Source organism: Oncorhynchus mykiss, chromosome 12, assembly GCF_057628025.1.
Source record: "Oncorhynchus mykiss isolate SJ-2025 chromosome 12, ASM5762802v1, whole genome shotgun sequence".
Lineage (NCBI taxonomy): Eukaryota > Metazoa > Chordata > Actinopteri > Salmoniformes > Salmonidae > Oncorhynchus > Oncorhynchus mykiss.
Window position 1 is genome coordinate 41,643,263 of NC_143033.1, and position 14,802 is coordinate 41,658,064.

The window sequence follows — 14,802 nt, forward strand, 5'->3', positions numbered from 1 at the left end:
CCAAAGTCGTTGTAGATAATTTGGCAGTACATCCAACCATACACAACTGCAGACCACGTGTAACCACGCCAGCCCAGGACCTCCACATACGGACTTTTCACCTACAGGATCCTCTGAGACCAGCCACCCAGACAGCTGATGAAACTGTGGGTTTGCACAACCAAAGAATTTCTGAACAAACTGTCAGAAACCTTCTCAGGGAAGCTCATATGTGTGCTCGTCGTCCTCACCATCGTCCTTAACCTGACTGCAGTTAGGTGTCATAACTGACTTCAGTGGGCAAATGCTCACCTACGATGGCCTCTTGCTTGCTGGAGAAGTGTGCTCTTCACGGATGAATCCCGGTTTATCTATACCGGGCAGATGGCAGACAGCGTGTATGGCGTCGTGTGGGCTAGCGCTTTGCTGATGTCGACGTTGTGAACAGAGTGCCCCCTGGTGGCGGTGGGGTTATGTTATGGGCAGGCATAAGCTATGGACAACGAACACAATTGCATTTTATCGTTGGCAATTTGAATGCACAGAGATACCGTGACGAGATCCTGAGGCTCATTGTCGTGCCATTCATCCGCCACCACCACCTCATGTTTCAGAATGATATTGCAAGGCCCCATGTCACAAGAATCTGTACACAATTCATGGAAGCTGACAATGTCCCAGTTCTTCCATGGCCTGCATACCCACCAGACACGTCACCCATTGAGCATGTTTGGAATGCTCTGGATCGACGTGTACGGCAGTGTGTTCCAGTTCCCGCCAATATTCACCAACTTCGCACAGCCATTGAAGAGGAGTGGTACAACATTCCACAGGCCACAATAAACAGCCTGATCAACTCCATGCTGCATGAGGCAAATGGTGTTCACACCAGATAGTGACTGGTTTTCTGAACTACGCCCCTACCTTTTTTTTAAGGTATCTGTGACCAACAAATGCATATCTGTATCCTCAGTCATGTGAAAGCCATCAATTATGAATTAATGAATTAATTTAATTTGACTGATGTCCTTATAAGAGCTGTAACTCAGTAAAATCTTTGAAATTCTTGCATGTTGCGTTTGTTCAGTATAAGTCCTCACGTTGGACTGACAGCCTCTCTTGCTCTCCTCCTCCTCTTTTTCCCATGCTTTTGGAATAAAAGCAAAAGAGCACGGCTAACCAGCTGGAACCAAGAACAATCAGCTTCACCCCATCGCCATCACAACCCTGGCTTTCATGTGCCCGCCGCTGCAAACTGTAATGATGCCAGATCATTTTGCTATTTGTTTCCATTTATTTATGTATTTATTCACGCTACCTCTTTTTATGTTGTTGGTTTCGCTCTTTTGAACTGGTCTGCTGTGGGTGAGAAGAAACGTGGCTTGGGGAGGGGAAGAAGACGCAGAGAGCAATAAATGGCCGCTGTCAATCTGTTGGGGTTGGTGGGGGGAAGGTTTCATCTTAACCAGACGTTGGCATTCTCCGTTGGCATTCTCCATCGCGTGATCCAAGGCAAAACAAACCACTAATGGACTGCTCATTAGTCTGCGAGCTTGTGTGTGTGTGTGTGTGTGTGTGTGTGTGTGTGTGTGTGTCATTCAGCACACACTGCTGTTCTAATTAGGTGAGGGACCCTGAGCTGGATACGAAGACCTCAAAGTTAAGACTGGCGTTTGTTGTTTGGTTTGGTTAGCATCCCTCTATGTGAGCTCTCTCCATAGGGGGCAAGCAAGGTTTGTGGGATGTGATGGACTAGAGTCGGAAGTGTGGGAGTGAGCATATGACGACCACGTGCCTGTAGATTTTACCTCATACTTTAACTCTTGAAAGTCCACCTGGAACTCCACTCAAAGATACTCTCACCTAGTAGGTCGACAGTCATTTTCATAGTCAGTGCATAACAATGACACTCTTTTGACCTACCCCCCCCCCCCCCCCCCCCTTCTATCGCTCCTCTTCTCTCTCTTCCTCTTTCTCTCCCTATCTCTCTTTCTTTGACCGTTCAGCCCTGAAAGATGCCCGCTTCCAGCTGGTGAACTTCTCGGACAATGAGCTGCGGGTGTCTCTGTCCAACGTGACCCTGTCTGACGAGGGGAGATACGTGTGCCAGTTGTACACAGACCCTCCACAGGAGGCCTACGCTGACATCACTGTGCTGAGTATGACTACACACACTTTTATTTGTATTTATTTTTATATTTCACCTTTATTTAACCAGGTAGGCCAGTTGAGAACAAGTTCTCATTTACAACTGCGATCTGGCCAAGATAAAGCAAAGCAGTGCGACAAAAACAACAACACAGAGTTACACATGGGATAAACAAACGTACAGTCAATAACACAATAGAAAAATATATGTACAGTGTAGTAAGGTTAGGGAGGTAAGGCAATAAATAGGCCATAGAGGCAAAATATTTACAATTTAGCATTAACACTGGAGTGATAGATGTGCAGATGATGTGCAAGTAGAGATACTGGGGTGCAAAAGAGCAATGACAACAACAAAAAAACATTATGGGGATGAGGTAGTTGGATGTGCTATTGGCAGATGGGCTGTGTACAGGTACTGTGATCGGTAAGTTGCTCTGACAGTTGATGCTTAAAGTTAGAGAGGGAGATATAAGTCTCCAGCTTCAGTGATTTTTGCAATTTGATCCAGTCATTGGCAGCAGAGAACTGGAAGGAAAGGCGGCCAAAGTGGGTGTTGGCTTTGGGGATGACCAAAGCTAACACACAATGTTATTAGAAGGGAAATATGTCTTAGACCATCTACGTTGACATTAGTTATGAGAGTATGATTGAAAACACATACACACACACACACACAAAGCTATGTCTTACTATACTTGTGAGGACTTTTTGGAGACCAACAATTGATTCCCATTCCAAATACTATTTTCCCTAAATATAACCCTTACCCTAACCTTAACCCTAAACCTAACCACTAACCCCTAATTCTAAACCTAACCTTAAACCTAATCCCTAAGCCTAAAATAGCCTTTTTACAAGTGGGAACTGGCAAAATGTCTTCACTATTCAGAATTGTAGTTGTTTTTCTATTCTTGTGAAGACCTCTGATACTCACAAGTATAGTAAAACATGTACACACACACACACACACATACACACACACACACACACACAGCTATCACTGGCACGTCAAAGACCGATGGAGTGGTTGATCCCACAGCTGTATCTTAAAGTAGCCTTCTCTCACTAACTTTTGCACTGAGACAAACTTTAACCCTTTCTCTTCACCATGTTTTTGTGACAGAAGATAAGTGCAGGGTTTCAATAATGATAATAAAGGACAAATAAATACAGTCATCAAGGTGTCAAGCCAATGTGCAAAGCATGAATTGAATAAAAATATCCTTGAAAAACAATTAACAGGAGTAAAAGTCTCGCTTTTAGGGATGAGGCCATTTCATTGAAAGCAAAATATGTTTTATATGTCACTTTCATGATGTCATGTTTTGTAAGCATACATACAAAACAATCCAAAGCCAACAGAATGGCTTCAATCTAAACCTTGTCAAGCTAGTTGACGAACATTGTCTTCAGCTCACAGCCGAAATTTGGCGTCAAAGCAGAAACACTTCAAGAGCCACGCCAATCAAAACCCAGCACCCATCCAATTCTCCACTGTGCATCTTCACAGGGTTTTTGAGGGGAAATTACATTGTGTGCGTATTATACTGTACAATGCGACATACAAAATGTGCTTGAAACAAGAGCACGCACTTAGACATAATGATGGCGTTTTGGCAATGAAGTTTGACAGCGGGATGCGGGGAATGATTGTGATCTGAAAGTGTTCACAAGGAGAAAATGGGGAGACTGGCTCTGGCTTGGATCTGTGTGTCTGGGCCAAGGCAGGGGTAGAACAGTGCAAATGGTATCAAGCTGTTTCAAGTGGCAGTAGGTAGCCAGCAAGAGCTGGAATTAAGTAATCCAAAATCGGTGAGTGGTCTCAACTCACATGTTTATGGTAACAGTCTAGTTTAGAGAAGTGGGACAAAACATCCTATAACATCTAAAGTGTCCTGCGTATTGTCAGCGTATGGGCTTTATTATAAAGTGGGTGATTATTATTTTATTTTGTGTAGAGCCTTTCACCAAAAGCTGATAGGTGCCGATTCTGACTTGGATACGCGCACTTAAATATAACTTAGTCCTTTTTCACACTTTCTTTTCTGCGCGCATTCTGACTTTGTTTTGTTTACAACAAAACGACTGTAGTCAATCTGATTTATCTCAAAGTATTTCAAAAAATGGTTAAGACATCTAAGATGGTGGTTTAAACCCCCTGGTTTTTAGGCTGATTTATGCCCCAAGTTCCTTAAACACTGTGTCTATTTGTCCCCCCTGCCAGTCCCTCCAGGCAACCCAATCATCGAGTCCCGGGAGGGGCAGGTAATCGAGGGCAATGAGACAGAGATGACCTGCACCGCCATGGGCAGCAAGCCCGCCGCCACCATCAGATGGATGAAGGGAGACAAAGAGCTCCAAGGTAGGTTACTGCCCGTTAACACTGTCACGCCCAAAACACTTTGTCAACCCTGTCACTCACAAAATACTTTAGTGGTCTTCTACAACTCAGCGGAGTCTCCGACTGAAAGACCAAAGTCTTAAACTAGATGTTTCTTTTGAAGACGGATAAGAAGGCGACGGTTGAAGTCATTGTAGTGAATTACTCAGTATGAATTGTAAAGTTGTCTATTGTTGTAAATGCATAATTTTCCATTCCCTACATGGATTAGGTTCAAATGAATTGACTCAGTGATATAGTGATACATTCATGACCATATCTTTATTCAAAGACCTTCACATAGTGTGTCAATAAAACAGGGCAGAGACTCAGTGGGTGATGGCTCATCACCAAGTCAACACCAAAACCTCTCCCCTCATCATCTCCATAGACGTTTCCTTTAACCCATCTCTTGGCACCTCTACCTCTACGGTCTCTTTCTAACTTTCCTCTCTCTTGATTTATTTTCTACTTCCTTCCTTCCCTCATTCCTTTATAATTAGCCCCACGTCAATGACACTTCCGCCTAATTGGGTCACTCCCGTGGCTCTGAATGAGTTCCATTAGAGTGATGGGCTGGCTCAGTGGTCGACGAGCCTCTTGGCACAGTGGCAGCTTTCAAGCCTCTCTTCAAAGGGAGCTGAGATTAGGGGGGCCCAGGATTGGGCCAATGGAATGACCCCCTGCTGTTCCAGTTCCTACTCAGCATAGTCCAAAGCTCTTCACCCACGTCATAACCACAACCTCATACCAATCACTAATGGTGCAAAGCCCTAATGAGGAGTCAAAGCCTTTCAACTTGGTTTCATCTACTCAATGACCACTTTAACTCAGGAGACGGTCGGCTGACTCTGGTCCTGCAGGACTGTGTGCAGTGTATGCAGGCTTAAAGGAAAACTCCACTCAAAAACTATATTTTGGTCCACTGTTAATACAGACTAGACAACAGTTCCAGGGCTTTCTATTGCCAACCACCTCTGAACGTAGACTCGCTTTGTCTTGAACGATGTGGAGTGGAGGCCATGTTTTTTGCTTTTAATTGCCACATCAACATGATGAATATGGCATGCCACATTGTTCAAATCAGATTTCAAATCACATTTTATTCGTCACATGCTTCGTAAACAACAGGTGTGGACTAACAGTGAAATGCTTACTTACGGGCCTCTTCCCAGCAGAAAGAAAGAAAATAGAGAAATAATCAAAAAGTTTAAGTAATAATACAGTCCCTTCAGAATGTATTCATACCCATTTACTTATTCAGCCCAAATTCAAAATGGATTAAATATATTATTTTGTCTCACCCATCTACACACAATACCCCATAATGACAACATGTTTTTAGACATTTTTGCAAATGTATTGATAATTATATATATATATAATTTACATACAGTACCAGTCAAATGTTTGGACACGAATCAAATCAAACTTTATTTGTCACATGCGCCGAATGCAACAGGTGTCACCTTACCGTGAAATGCTTAGTTACAATCCCTTAACCAACAATGCAGTTCAAATATTTACCAAATAAACTAAAGTAAAAAATAATAAAAAGTAACACAATAAAATAACAATAACGAGGCTATATGCAGGGGTTACCGGTACCATGTCAATGTGCGGGGGTACAGGTTAGTTGAGGTAATTTGTTAATGTAGGTAGGGGTAAAGTGACTATGTGTAGATAATAAACAGCGAGTTGCAGCAGTGTAAAAACAAAGGGGGGGGGGGGGTCAATGTAAATAGTCTGGGTGGCCATTAGATTATTTGTTCAGCAGTCTTATGGCTTGGGGGTAGAAGCAGTTAAGGAGCCTTCTGGTCCTAGACTTGGCGCTCTGGTACTGTTTGCCGTACGGTAACACAGAGAACAGTCTATGACTTGAGTGACTGGAGTCTTTGACAATTTTTGGGGCCTTCCTCTGACACCACCTAGTATGTAGGTCCTGGAAGGCAGGAAGCTTAGCTCCAGTGATGTACTGGGCCATACGCACTACCCTCTGTAGCCTTATGGTCAGATGCCAAGCAGTTGCCATACCAGGCAGTGATGCACCTACTCATTCCAGGGTGTTTCTTTAGTAAAGTTAGGAAGGAAGCCTGCCTGTATCTTTGTAGTAACTCAGTGTATTGATACGCCATCCAAAGTGTAATATAACTTCACATTGCTCAAAGGGATATTCAATGTCTGTTTTTTTTTACACATCTACCAATAGGTGCCCTATTGGTAAAAAACCTCCCAGGTCTTTGTGGTTGAATCTGTGTTAAGGTCCCTCGGGTGAGGGTGTCATGTCTGTGGTACAGACATGAAGTACTCATTCAAAAATAATGTTAAACACTATTGCAACGTATTATGTGATTTGTTAAGTATATTTTTACTCCTGAACTTATTAAGGCTTGCCATAACAAAGGTGTTGAATACTTATTGACTCAAGACATAGTTCCACTTTGACATTATGGGATATGGTGTGTATGCCAGTGACACAAAATCTCAATTGAATCACAATTCAGGCTGTAACACAACAAAACGTGTAAAAAGTCATGGGGTGTGAATTCTTTCTGAAGGCACTGTAGATACACAATGAGTAATGATAACTCTACTATATACAAGGGGTACAAGTACCGAGTCAATGTGCAGGAGTACGAGGTAATTGAGGTAGATATGTGGGAGTTGTAATAACTTCATGGACAGAATGTGGAGGTTGAGAAGGAGGAGGCTTGAGGTCAGAAGAGACCATGGCTCTTTATAAAGTCATCTTTCCTGGGTTCCTTGCAAAATCATTTATAGATGGTCTGAGGGGAAGGACCTTAGACCTCTAATATGGTTGAGAAGGAGGCAAGGAGATAGGAATTGAGGAATCATGGAATGACTAATTGAGATAGAGCCAGGATGTAGGACACAAGAGGGAAGAACGTGTCACCACGGTCCATGCCACTCGCCGCCTGCTCCAAATTGCTTTCGGCACCTTGCAGATTTATTTCTAATTAAACATCCTCATGATTTAACCTAATTACCTTAAGGGATAATCGGGCGTGTTTTAAATATCATTTAAAGGTTACATACCTGTCCTGAATGTAAACCAAGATGTCGGCCTCTGAAGCAAAGCCTCAGTTATCCCACTACCATTATAGCTCTTCTCTTGCCCTCTCTCGGTCTCTCCCGCTCTCTTTCTCCCCTCACCCTTGCCCTCTCTCTGTCTCCCTTCTCATTTCACCCCTCTCCCTCTTTGTCCTCTTTCTTATCCTGCTTGTTTTGTTCTGTGGTTAATATTTCCCCCTCTTTTATATCCTGACTTCCACGGATATCTCCAGCACTTAAGCGTACGAGTGAAATGAAAGTCAAGGAACAATGGGAGTTCCAGCAACACAGGTTTTTGTCTGGACAAGACTAGATGAGAGAGAGAGAGGTGGGGGGTGGACGGAGAAGTGACGGACAAGGGCGAACATGGCCATTAGCCTTAAGTCTTCAAAGAGAACCACCGGGGTGATTTCAATTATCCTGCCACACTGTGCCAGAATGACTGGCAAATTGATAAAAGCATAATTGAACTTGCAGTCGGCAAGTAGTCAAGAAATGTCTGAGGCGTTTTGACGGATCTGAGTTCATTCTCCCCAAATGCAGGCCACCAGCGTACCCCACCCCCCCCGTGCTCCTAAATGGCGCTTAAATTACAATGATCGATTTTCTAATGTAAAGTAACGGGGACTGTTAATGGCGCTGCATGTGAAGGAATAGCTAAGCAATTAAAAGTAGCTTGACTCCATCTGCATTGATGTTGAACCCCGAGCATCACTCTTCAACTACCAAAGCAATTCGCTTTTCATTAACGTTAATATGTATGCTAGCACTCAAAAATAGTGTTGGAATAATCTCAAGCGCCACATCTGAGATTGTGGCTATCAAACGGAGATGCTATCACCGTGGGAAGATGATATCTTATCTAAGTAAATAAGATTCAGTTTGCATCATCCAATTCAAAAGGTATTTGCATCTCCATATTTTGAGGAAGTGCCCAGCACAGGTTTACTATAGTATAATGTTGACAGCGCAGTGCAGTGATATGCAACATACCAGCAATTATCTACTGTGTGATTATAACATAAAATGTAGGGGGAATCAAATTAACTCCTTCGGTCAAGATATACATTGCACATTCTCGATGTGATAGAGCCAGTGTCTGCTGACTGTCTTTTCCCCTGGTAGTAAATTGTTCACTTGATCTCATTGGTCAGGCAATTACCTCAGCTGGTTTCTCAGTTCAGAAAAATAACTGACTGTGTTTGATATAAGACACACTTCGGTGCTCCATCTCCACGATGCTTTATTAGCGGCAAATTCGTTTTTACAGTGCTCGGCATGTGCTGCTATCTTTATTGATGCCAGCAGCATACCACACTGCATCCCACTGCTGGCTTGCTTCTGAAGCTAAGCAGGGTTGGTCCTGGTCGGTCTCTAGATGGGAGACCAGATGCTGCTGAAAGTGGTGTTGGAGGGCCAGTAGGAGGCACTCTTTCCCAGGGCAGTGATTGGGGATGGTTCCCTGTGTAGGGTGCTGTCTTTCAGATGGGACATTAAACAAGTGTCCTGACTCTCTTTCTTCACTAAAGAGCCCTTGGCACTTATTTTAAGAGTAGGTGTCCTGGCTAAATTCCCAAGCTGTCCCTCATACCATCACAGTCACCTAATCATCTCCACCTGACAATAGGCTCCTCTGTAACTATTCCCCAGGTTGTTGCTGTAAATGAGAATGTGTTCTCAGTCAACTTACATGGTAAAATTGACTTGGCCAGAGCTTTTTATACGGTAGACCATTCCATTCTTGTGGGTCGGCTAAGGAATATTGGTGGCTCTGATGGGTCTTTGGCCTGGTTTGTTAACTACCTTTCTCAAAGAGTGCAATGTGTAAAGTCAGAACATCTGCTGTCTCAACCACTGCCTGTCCCCAAGGAGTTCCCCAAGGCTCGATCCGAGGCCCAACGCTCTTTTCTATTTACATCAACAACATAGCTCAGACAGTAGGAAGCTCTCTCATCCATTTATATGCAGAGGATACAATCTTATACTCAGCTGGCCCATCCCCGGATTTTGTGTTAAACGCTCTACAACAAAGCTTTCTTAGTGTCAACAAGCTTTCTCTGCCCTTAACCTTGTTCTGAACACCTCCAAAACAATGGTAATGTGGTTGGGTAAGAAGTGTTAGCTATTTAGCAGGCTTATGGCTTGGGGGTAGAAGCTAGTCAGGAGCCTGCTGGTGTCAGACTTGTTGCTGCAGCCATGCGGAAGCAGATAGAACAGTCTATGGATTGGGTGGCAGAACTCTTTACCAATGTTCCAGGTTTTCCTTTCACACTGCCTGATATACACTGAACAAAAATATAAACTTAACATGCAACAATCTTTAAGATTTTACTGAGTTACAGTTGATATAAGGAAATCAGTAAAGTTAAATGAATTTATTAGGTCCTAGTTTATGGTTTCACATGACTGGGAATAAAGATATGCCTCTGTTCGTCACAGATATCCTTAAAAAAAATGTGCCGTGGATCAGAAAACCAGTTAGTATCTGGTGTGACAACCATTTGCCTCATGCAGCGCGACACATCTCCTTCGCATAGAGTTGATCAGGCTGTTGATTGTGGCCTTTGGACTGTTGTCCCGCTCATCTTCCATGGCTGTGTGAAGTTGCTGGATAGTGTCAGGAATTGGAACACACTGTCATACATGTTGATCCACAGCATTCCAAACATGCTCAATGGCGGATGAATGGCACGACAATGGGCTTCAGGATCTCATCACGGTATCTCTGTGCAAATTGCCATCGATAAAATGCAATTGTGTTCATTGTCTGTAGCTTATGCCTGCCCATACCATAATCCCACTGTCACCATGGGGCACGCTGTTCACAACTTTGACAACAGCAAATCGCTCGCCAATATGACCCTGTCTGCCATCTGCCCGGAACAGTTGAAACCAGGATCCATCCGTGAAGAGCACACATCTCCAGCGTGCAAATGGCCATTGAAGGTGAGAATTTGCCCACTGAAGTCGGTTACGACGCCAAACTGCTGTCAGGTCAAGACCCTGGTGAGGATGACGAGCACGCAGATGAACTTTGCTGAGACACTTTCTGACAGTTTGTGGAGAAATTCTTCGGTTGTGCAAATCCACAGTTTCATCAGTTGTTCAGGTGGCTGGTCTCAGATGATCTCGCAGCTGAGGAAGCAGGATGTGGAGGTCCTTTGCTGGAGTGGTTAATAATGGTCTGCGGTTGTGAGGCCGGTTGCACGTACTGCCAAATTCTCTAAAACGATGTTGGATGCGACTTATGTTAACATTAAATTCTCTGGCAACAGCTCTGGTGGATAATCCTGCAGTAAGCATGCCAATTGCAAGTTCCCTCAAAACTTGAGACATCACTGGCATTATATTGTGTGACAAAACTGCACATGTTTGGGACCTTTTATTGTCCCCAGCACAAGGAGCATCTTTGTTATCATCATGCTGTGTAATCAGATTCTTAACTTGGAACCACCCATCCCGGATCCGGGATAATTGTCATCAACTACGCTAAATAGCATAACGCAACGGTCAAATAATCTTACTAGAAAATATTCATATTCATGAAATCACAAGTGAAATATATCAAAACACAGCTTAGCCTTTTGTTAATCACCCTGTCGTCTCAGATTTTGAAATTATGCTTTACAGCGAAAACAATACAAGCGTTTGTGTAAGTTTATCTATATATACTAGCAAAACATTATGTGCACCTAGTGGCAGGTAACTTGGTCACAAAAATCAGAAAAGCAATCAAAATAATTGTTTACCTTTGATGAGCTTTGGATGTTTTCACTCACGAGACTCCCAGTTAGATAGCAAATGTTCCTTTTGTTCCATAAAGATATTTTTTATATCCAAATACATCCGTTAGTTGGATGCGTTATGCTTAGGAATCCACCGGAAATAGTGGTCACGACAACGCAGACAAAAATTCAAAATTATATCCATAATATCGACAGAAACATGGCAAACATTTTATAATCAATCCTCAAGGTGTTTTTCAAATATCTATTCGATAATATATCAACCGGGACAGTTGGCTTTTCACTAGGACCGGGAGGAAAAATGGCTACCTCTCTGTTTTGCGCAAAAATCACACTGAGAGCCAACAACAGACCACTTACGCAATGTGGACGTTTATGCTCATTCTTCAAAATAAAGGCCTTAAACTACGTCTAAAGGCTGTAGACACCTTAGGGAAGCCACAGAAAAATGTATCTGGTTGATATCCCTTTCAATGGGCAATAGGGATGCATAGAAAGACAGGGGTTTCAAAATAAGAGTCACTTCCTGATTGGATTTTTCTCAGGATTTCGCCTGCAATATCAGTTATGTTATACTCACAGAGAATATTTTTACAGTTTTGGAAACTTTAGAGTGTTTTCAATCCTAAGCTGTCAATTATATGCATATTCTAGCATCTGGTCCTGAGAAATAGGCAGTTTACTTTGGGAACGTTATTTTTCCAAAAATAAAAATTGTGCCCCCTAGCTTCAAGAGGTTATTAATATGCCACACCAGTCAGGTGGATGGATTATCTTGGCAAAGGAGAAATGCTCACTAACAGGGATGTAAACAAATTTGTGCACAACGTTTTGGAGAAATAAGATTTTTGTGCATTTGGAATATTTCAGGGATCTTTAATTTCAGCTCATGAAACACTTTGCATGTTGTGTTTATATTTTTGTTCAGTATACATTCAGTTGCCCGTTTATTAGGTACACCACTCCATTCACGAAAATGGTTAGCTCCTACAGACAGTAATTCACTTATCCATGGATTGCTATATAAAGCAGGCAGACAGGCATCGAGGCATTCAGTTACTGTTCAGTTGATCATTTGAATGGGCAAAACGAGTGACCTAAGCGACTTTGAGCATGGTATGATCATTGGTGCCAGGGGTGCTTGTTCCAGTATCAGAAATGTCTGGCCTTCTGTGCTTTTCATGAACAACAGTGTCCAGGGTTTACAGAGAATGGTGCACAAATAAAAAATGTTCAGTCAGAAACAGTCCTGTGGCTGAAAACAGCTCGTTAATGAGAGAAGTCGAAGGAGAATTGCAAGAATTGTGCAAGCTAACATTCCGGCCACAAACAGGCGAATAACGATGCAGTTCAACAGTGCTGTGAAGAACGGTATCTCGGAATGCACAACTCGTCGGGCCTTGTCACAGATGGGCTATTGTAGCACACGACCACAGCCTGTTACACTCCTATCAGCTAAAGAAAATATGCAACTCTAGAGGGCACCCGATCACTAACGCTGGGCAGTTGAGGAGTGGAAAAACATCACCTGGTCCAACAAATCCCGGTTCCTGTTGCGTCATACTGATAGCATAGACAGGATTTGGATTAAGCAGCATGAGTCCATGGTCCCATCGTGCCTGGTGTCAATGGTTTACTTTGTAGAATCCATGCCCAAAGAATTCAGGCTGTTCTGGAGGCAAAGGTCCGATGCGGTACCTAATAAACTTGCCACTGAGTGTAGAGGTCCTGGATGGCAGGGAGCTCGGCCCCAGTGATGTACTGGGCTGTCCGCACCACCCTCTGTAGGCGGTGCTGTTGCCATACCAAGCAGTGATGCAGCCTGTCAAGATGCTCTCAATAGTGCATCTGTATAACTTTTTGTGGATTTGAAGGCCCATTCCAAATCTTTTCAAGATTCTTCTTCACAACTGTGTGCTTGTGTATGGACCATTTGAAGTCCTTAGTGATTTGGACACCGAGAAACTTTGCTCTCTACCCGCTACACTACAGCCCAGTCGATGTGGGTGGGGGCGTGCTCACCACCCCTTCCCCCTTTCGTGCAGTCCACGATTAGCTCCTTGGTCTTACTGACGTTGAGGGAGAAGTTGTTGTCCTAGTACCACACTGACAGTTTCTGACCTCTTCCTTGTAGGCTGTCTCATCGTCACCGGTGATGATGGTGTTAGAGTCGTGGGTGGCCACGCAGTCATGGGAGAACATTGAGTACAGGACAAGACTAAGCACACACCCCTCATGGGCCCATCTCTCTCTCAACCCCCCTTCCTCTCCTGTCCCTTGTTCATTCACACTCATTCTCTATCCCTCTCTCTCTCCCTCGTCAACCTCCCCGTCTCTCAATCCAATTTAAATCTATTTCAGTTATTGACAAGACCAAAATACACTCATGCTTCCAAATATTGTTACAAAATGGGACAATGGGGAAAGGTACACATCCCTGCCCACTCTCCCTCCCTCTCCGCTCTTTGTGCAGTTGTGGGGCGCAGTTAGCCTGTTGTGTGAATAGTGTGTTGTCTGTATTGTGTAGCACCACAGTTACTCATCAGAACAAGGTATGTGTGTAGGCCTGCTTCACACCTCGCTGTGTACTGTTGGCAGGGGTTACTTTGGGTCAAAATCCCTAAATACAACACAAATAAACTGTCCCATCCAACACAGCAGCCATTGAGTGACTCACAAAAGCCCTCAACAGCAAGACATTTCCAGCTGATTCTCCTTCCATTGACCATTCTCAAGGACGTCTCCCTCTCTCCACTACTTTTACTGTACAAGGTCACTTTCACAGAGCCGCTCCATTCAGAGACCCACAATGGACGCCTCTCCCTTACGCTAAGTTATTACTAGTCTTCCCACGTAGCCTTGAGTACAACAGTATCCCTTTGTTACTATTTCGTTACAAATTAAACATATTCCACTCCCAATTTAATGTGGTTGGTTACATAATACAAGCTTTTCATAGGGGGAAAAATACGTTTTGTTTTCAGGTACGTTCAGAGATGTGTACTTCCACAAAAAGTACCAAATACCATGTGGTGTCCTTATGAAGAGAAAACGTATATAGCTAGGCCAGTTACATTAATGGTCTAAAGATTAAGAAGATTGCGTTATAGTAGGTCCTTACAGTCTTGTATGGCATTTTTCTGCCCTATAGGAAAATATGTCACAGGTACAGTTGAAGTCGGAAGTTTACATACACCTTAGCCAAATACAACTTTGGAAGTATGCTTGGGGTCATTGTCCATTTGGAAGACCCATTTGTGACCAAGCTTTAACTTCCTGACTGATGTCTTGAGATGTTGCTTCAATATATCCACATCTTTTGTGAAGTACACCAGTCCCCCCTGCAACAAATCAACCCCACAACATGATGCTGCCACCCCCGTGCTTCACGGTTGGGATGGCCTCCCGCCTTTTTCCTCCAAACATAACGATGGTCATTATGTCCAAACAGTTCTATTTTTGTTTCATCAGACC

The 14,802-nt window shown here is 43.4% G+C and overlaps 1 protein-coding gene across 6 annotated transcripts in view; it reads left to right on the plus strand.

The window, feature by feature from the left end:
• The window catches only part of cadm1a (cell adhesion molecule 1a), a 421,994-nt gene that overhangs the window by 343,380 nt on the left and 63,812 nt on the right, over positions 1 to 14,802 (plus strand). For all 6 annotated transcript variants that reach the window (XM_036937590.2, XM_036937591.2, XM_036937593.2 and 3 more), the window contains 2 exons: positions 1,986 to 2,138; positions 4,355 to 4,492. In XM_036937590.2, coding sequence (XP_036793485.1) covers positions 1,986 to 2,138; positions 4,355 to 4,492 — 291 coding nt within the window. The remainder of the gene's footprint in view (positions 1 to 1,985; positions 2,139 to 4,354; positions 4,493 to 14,802) is intronic.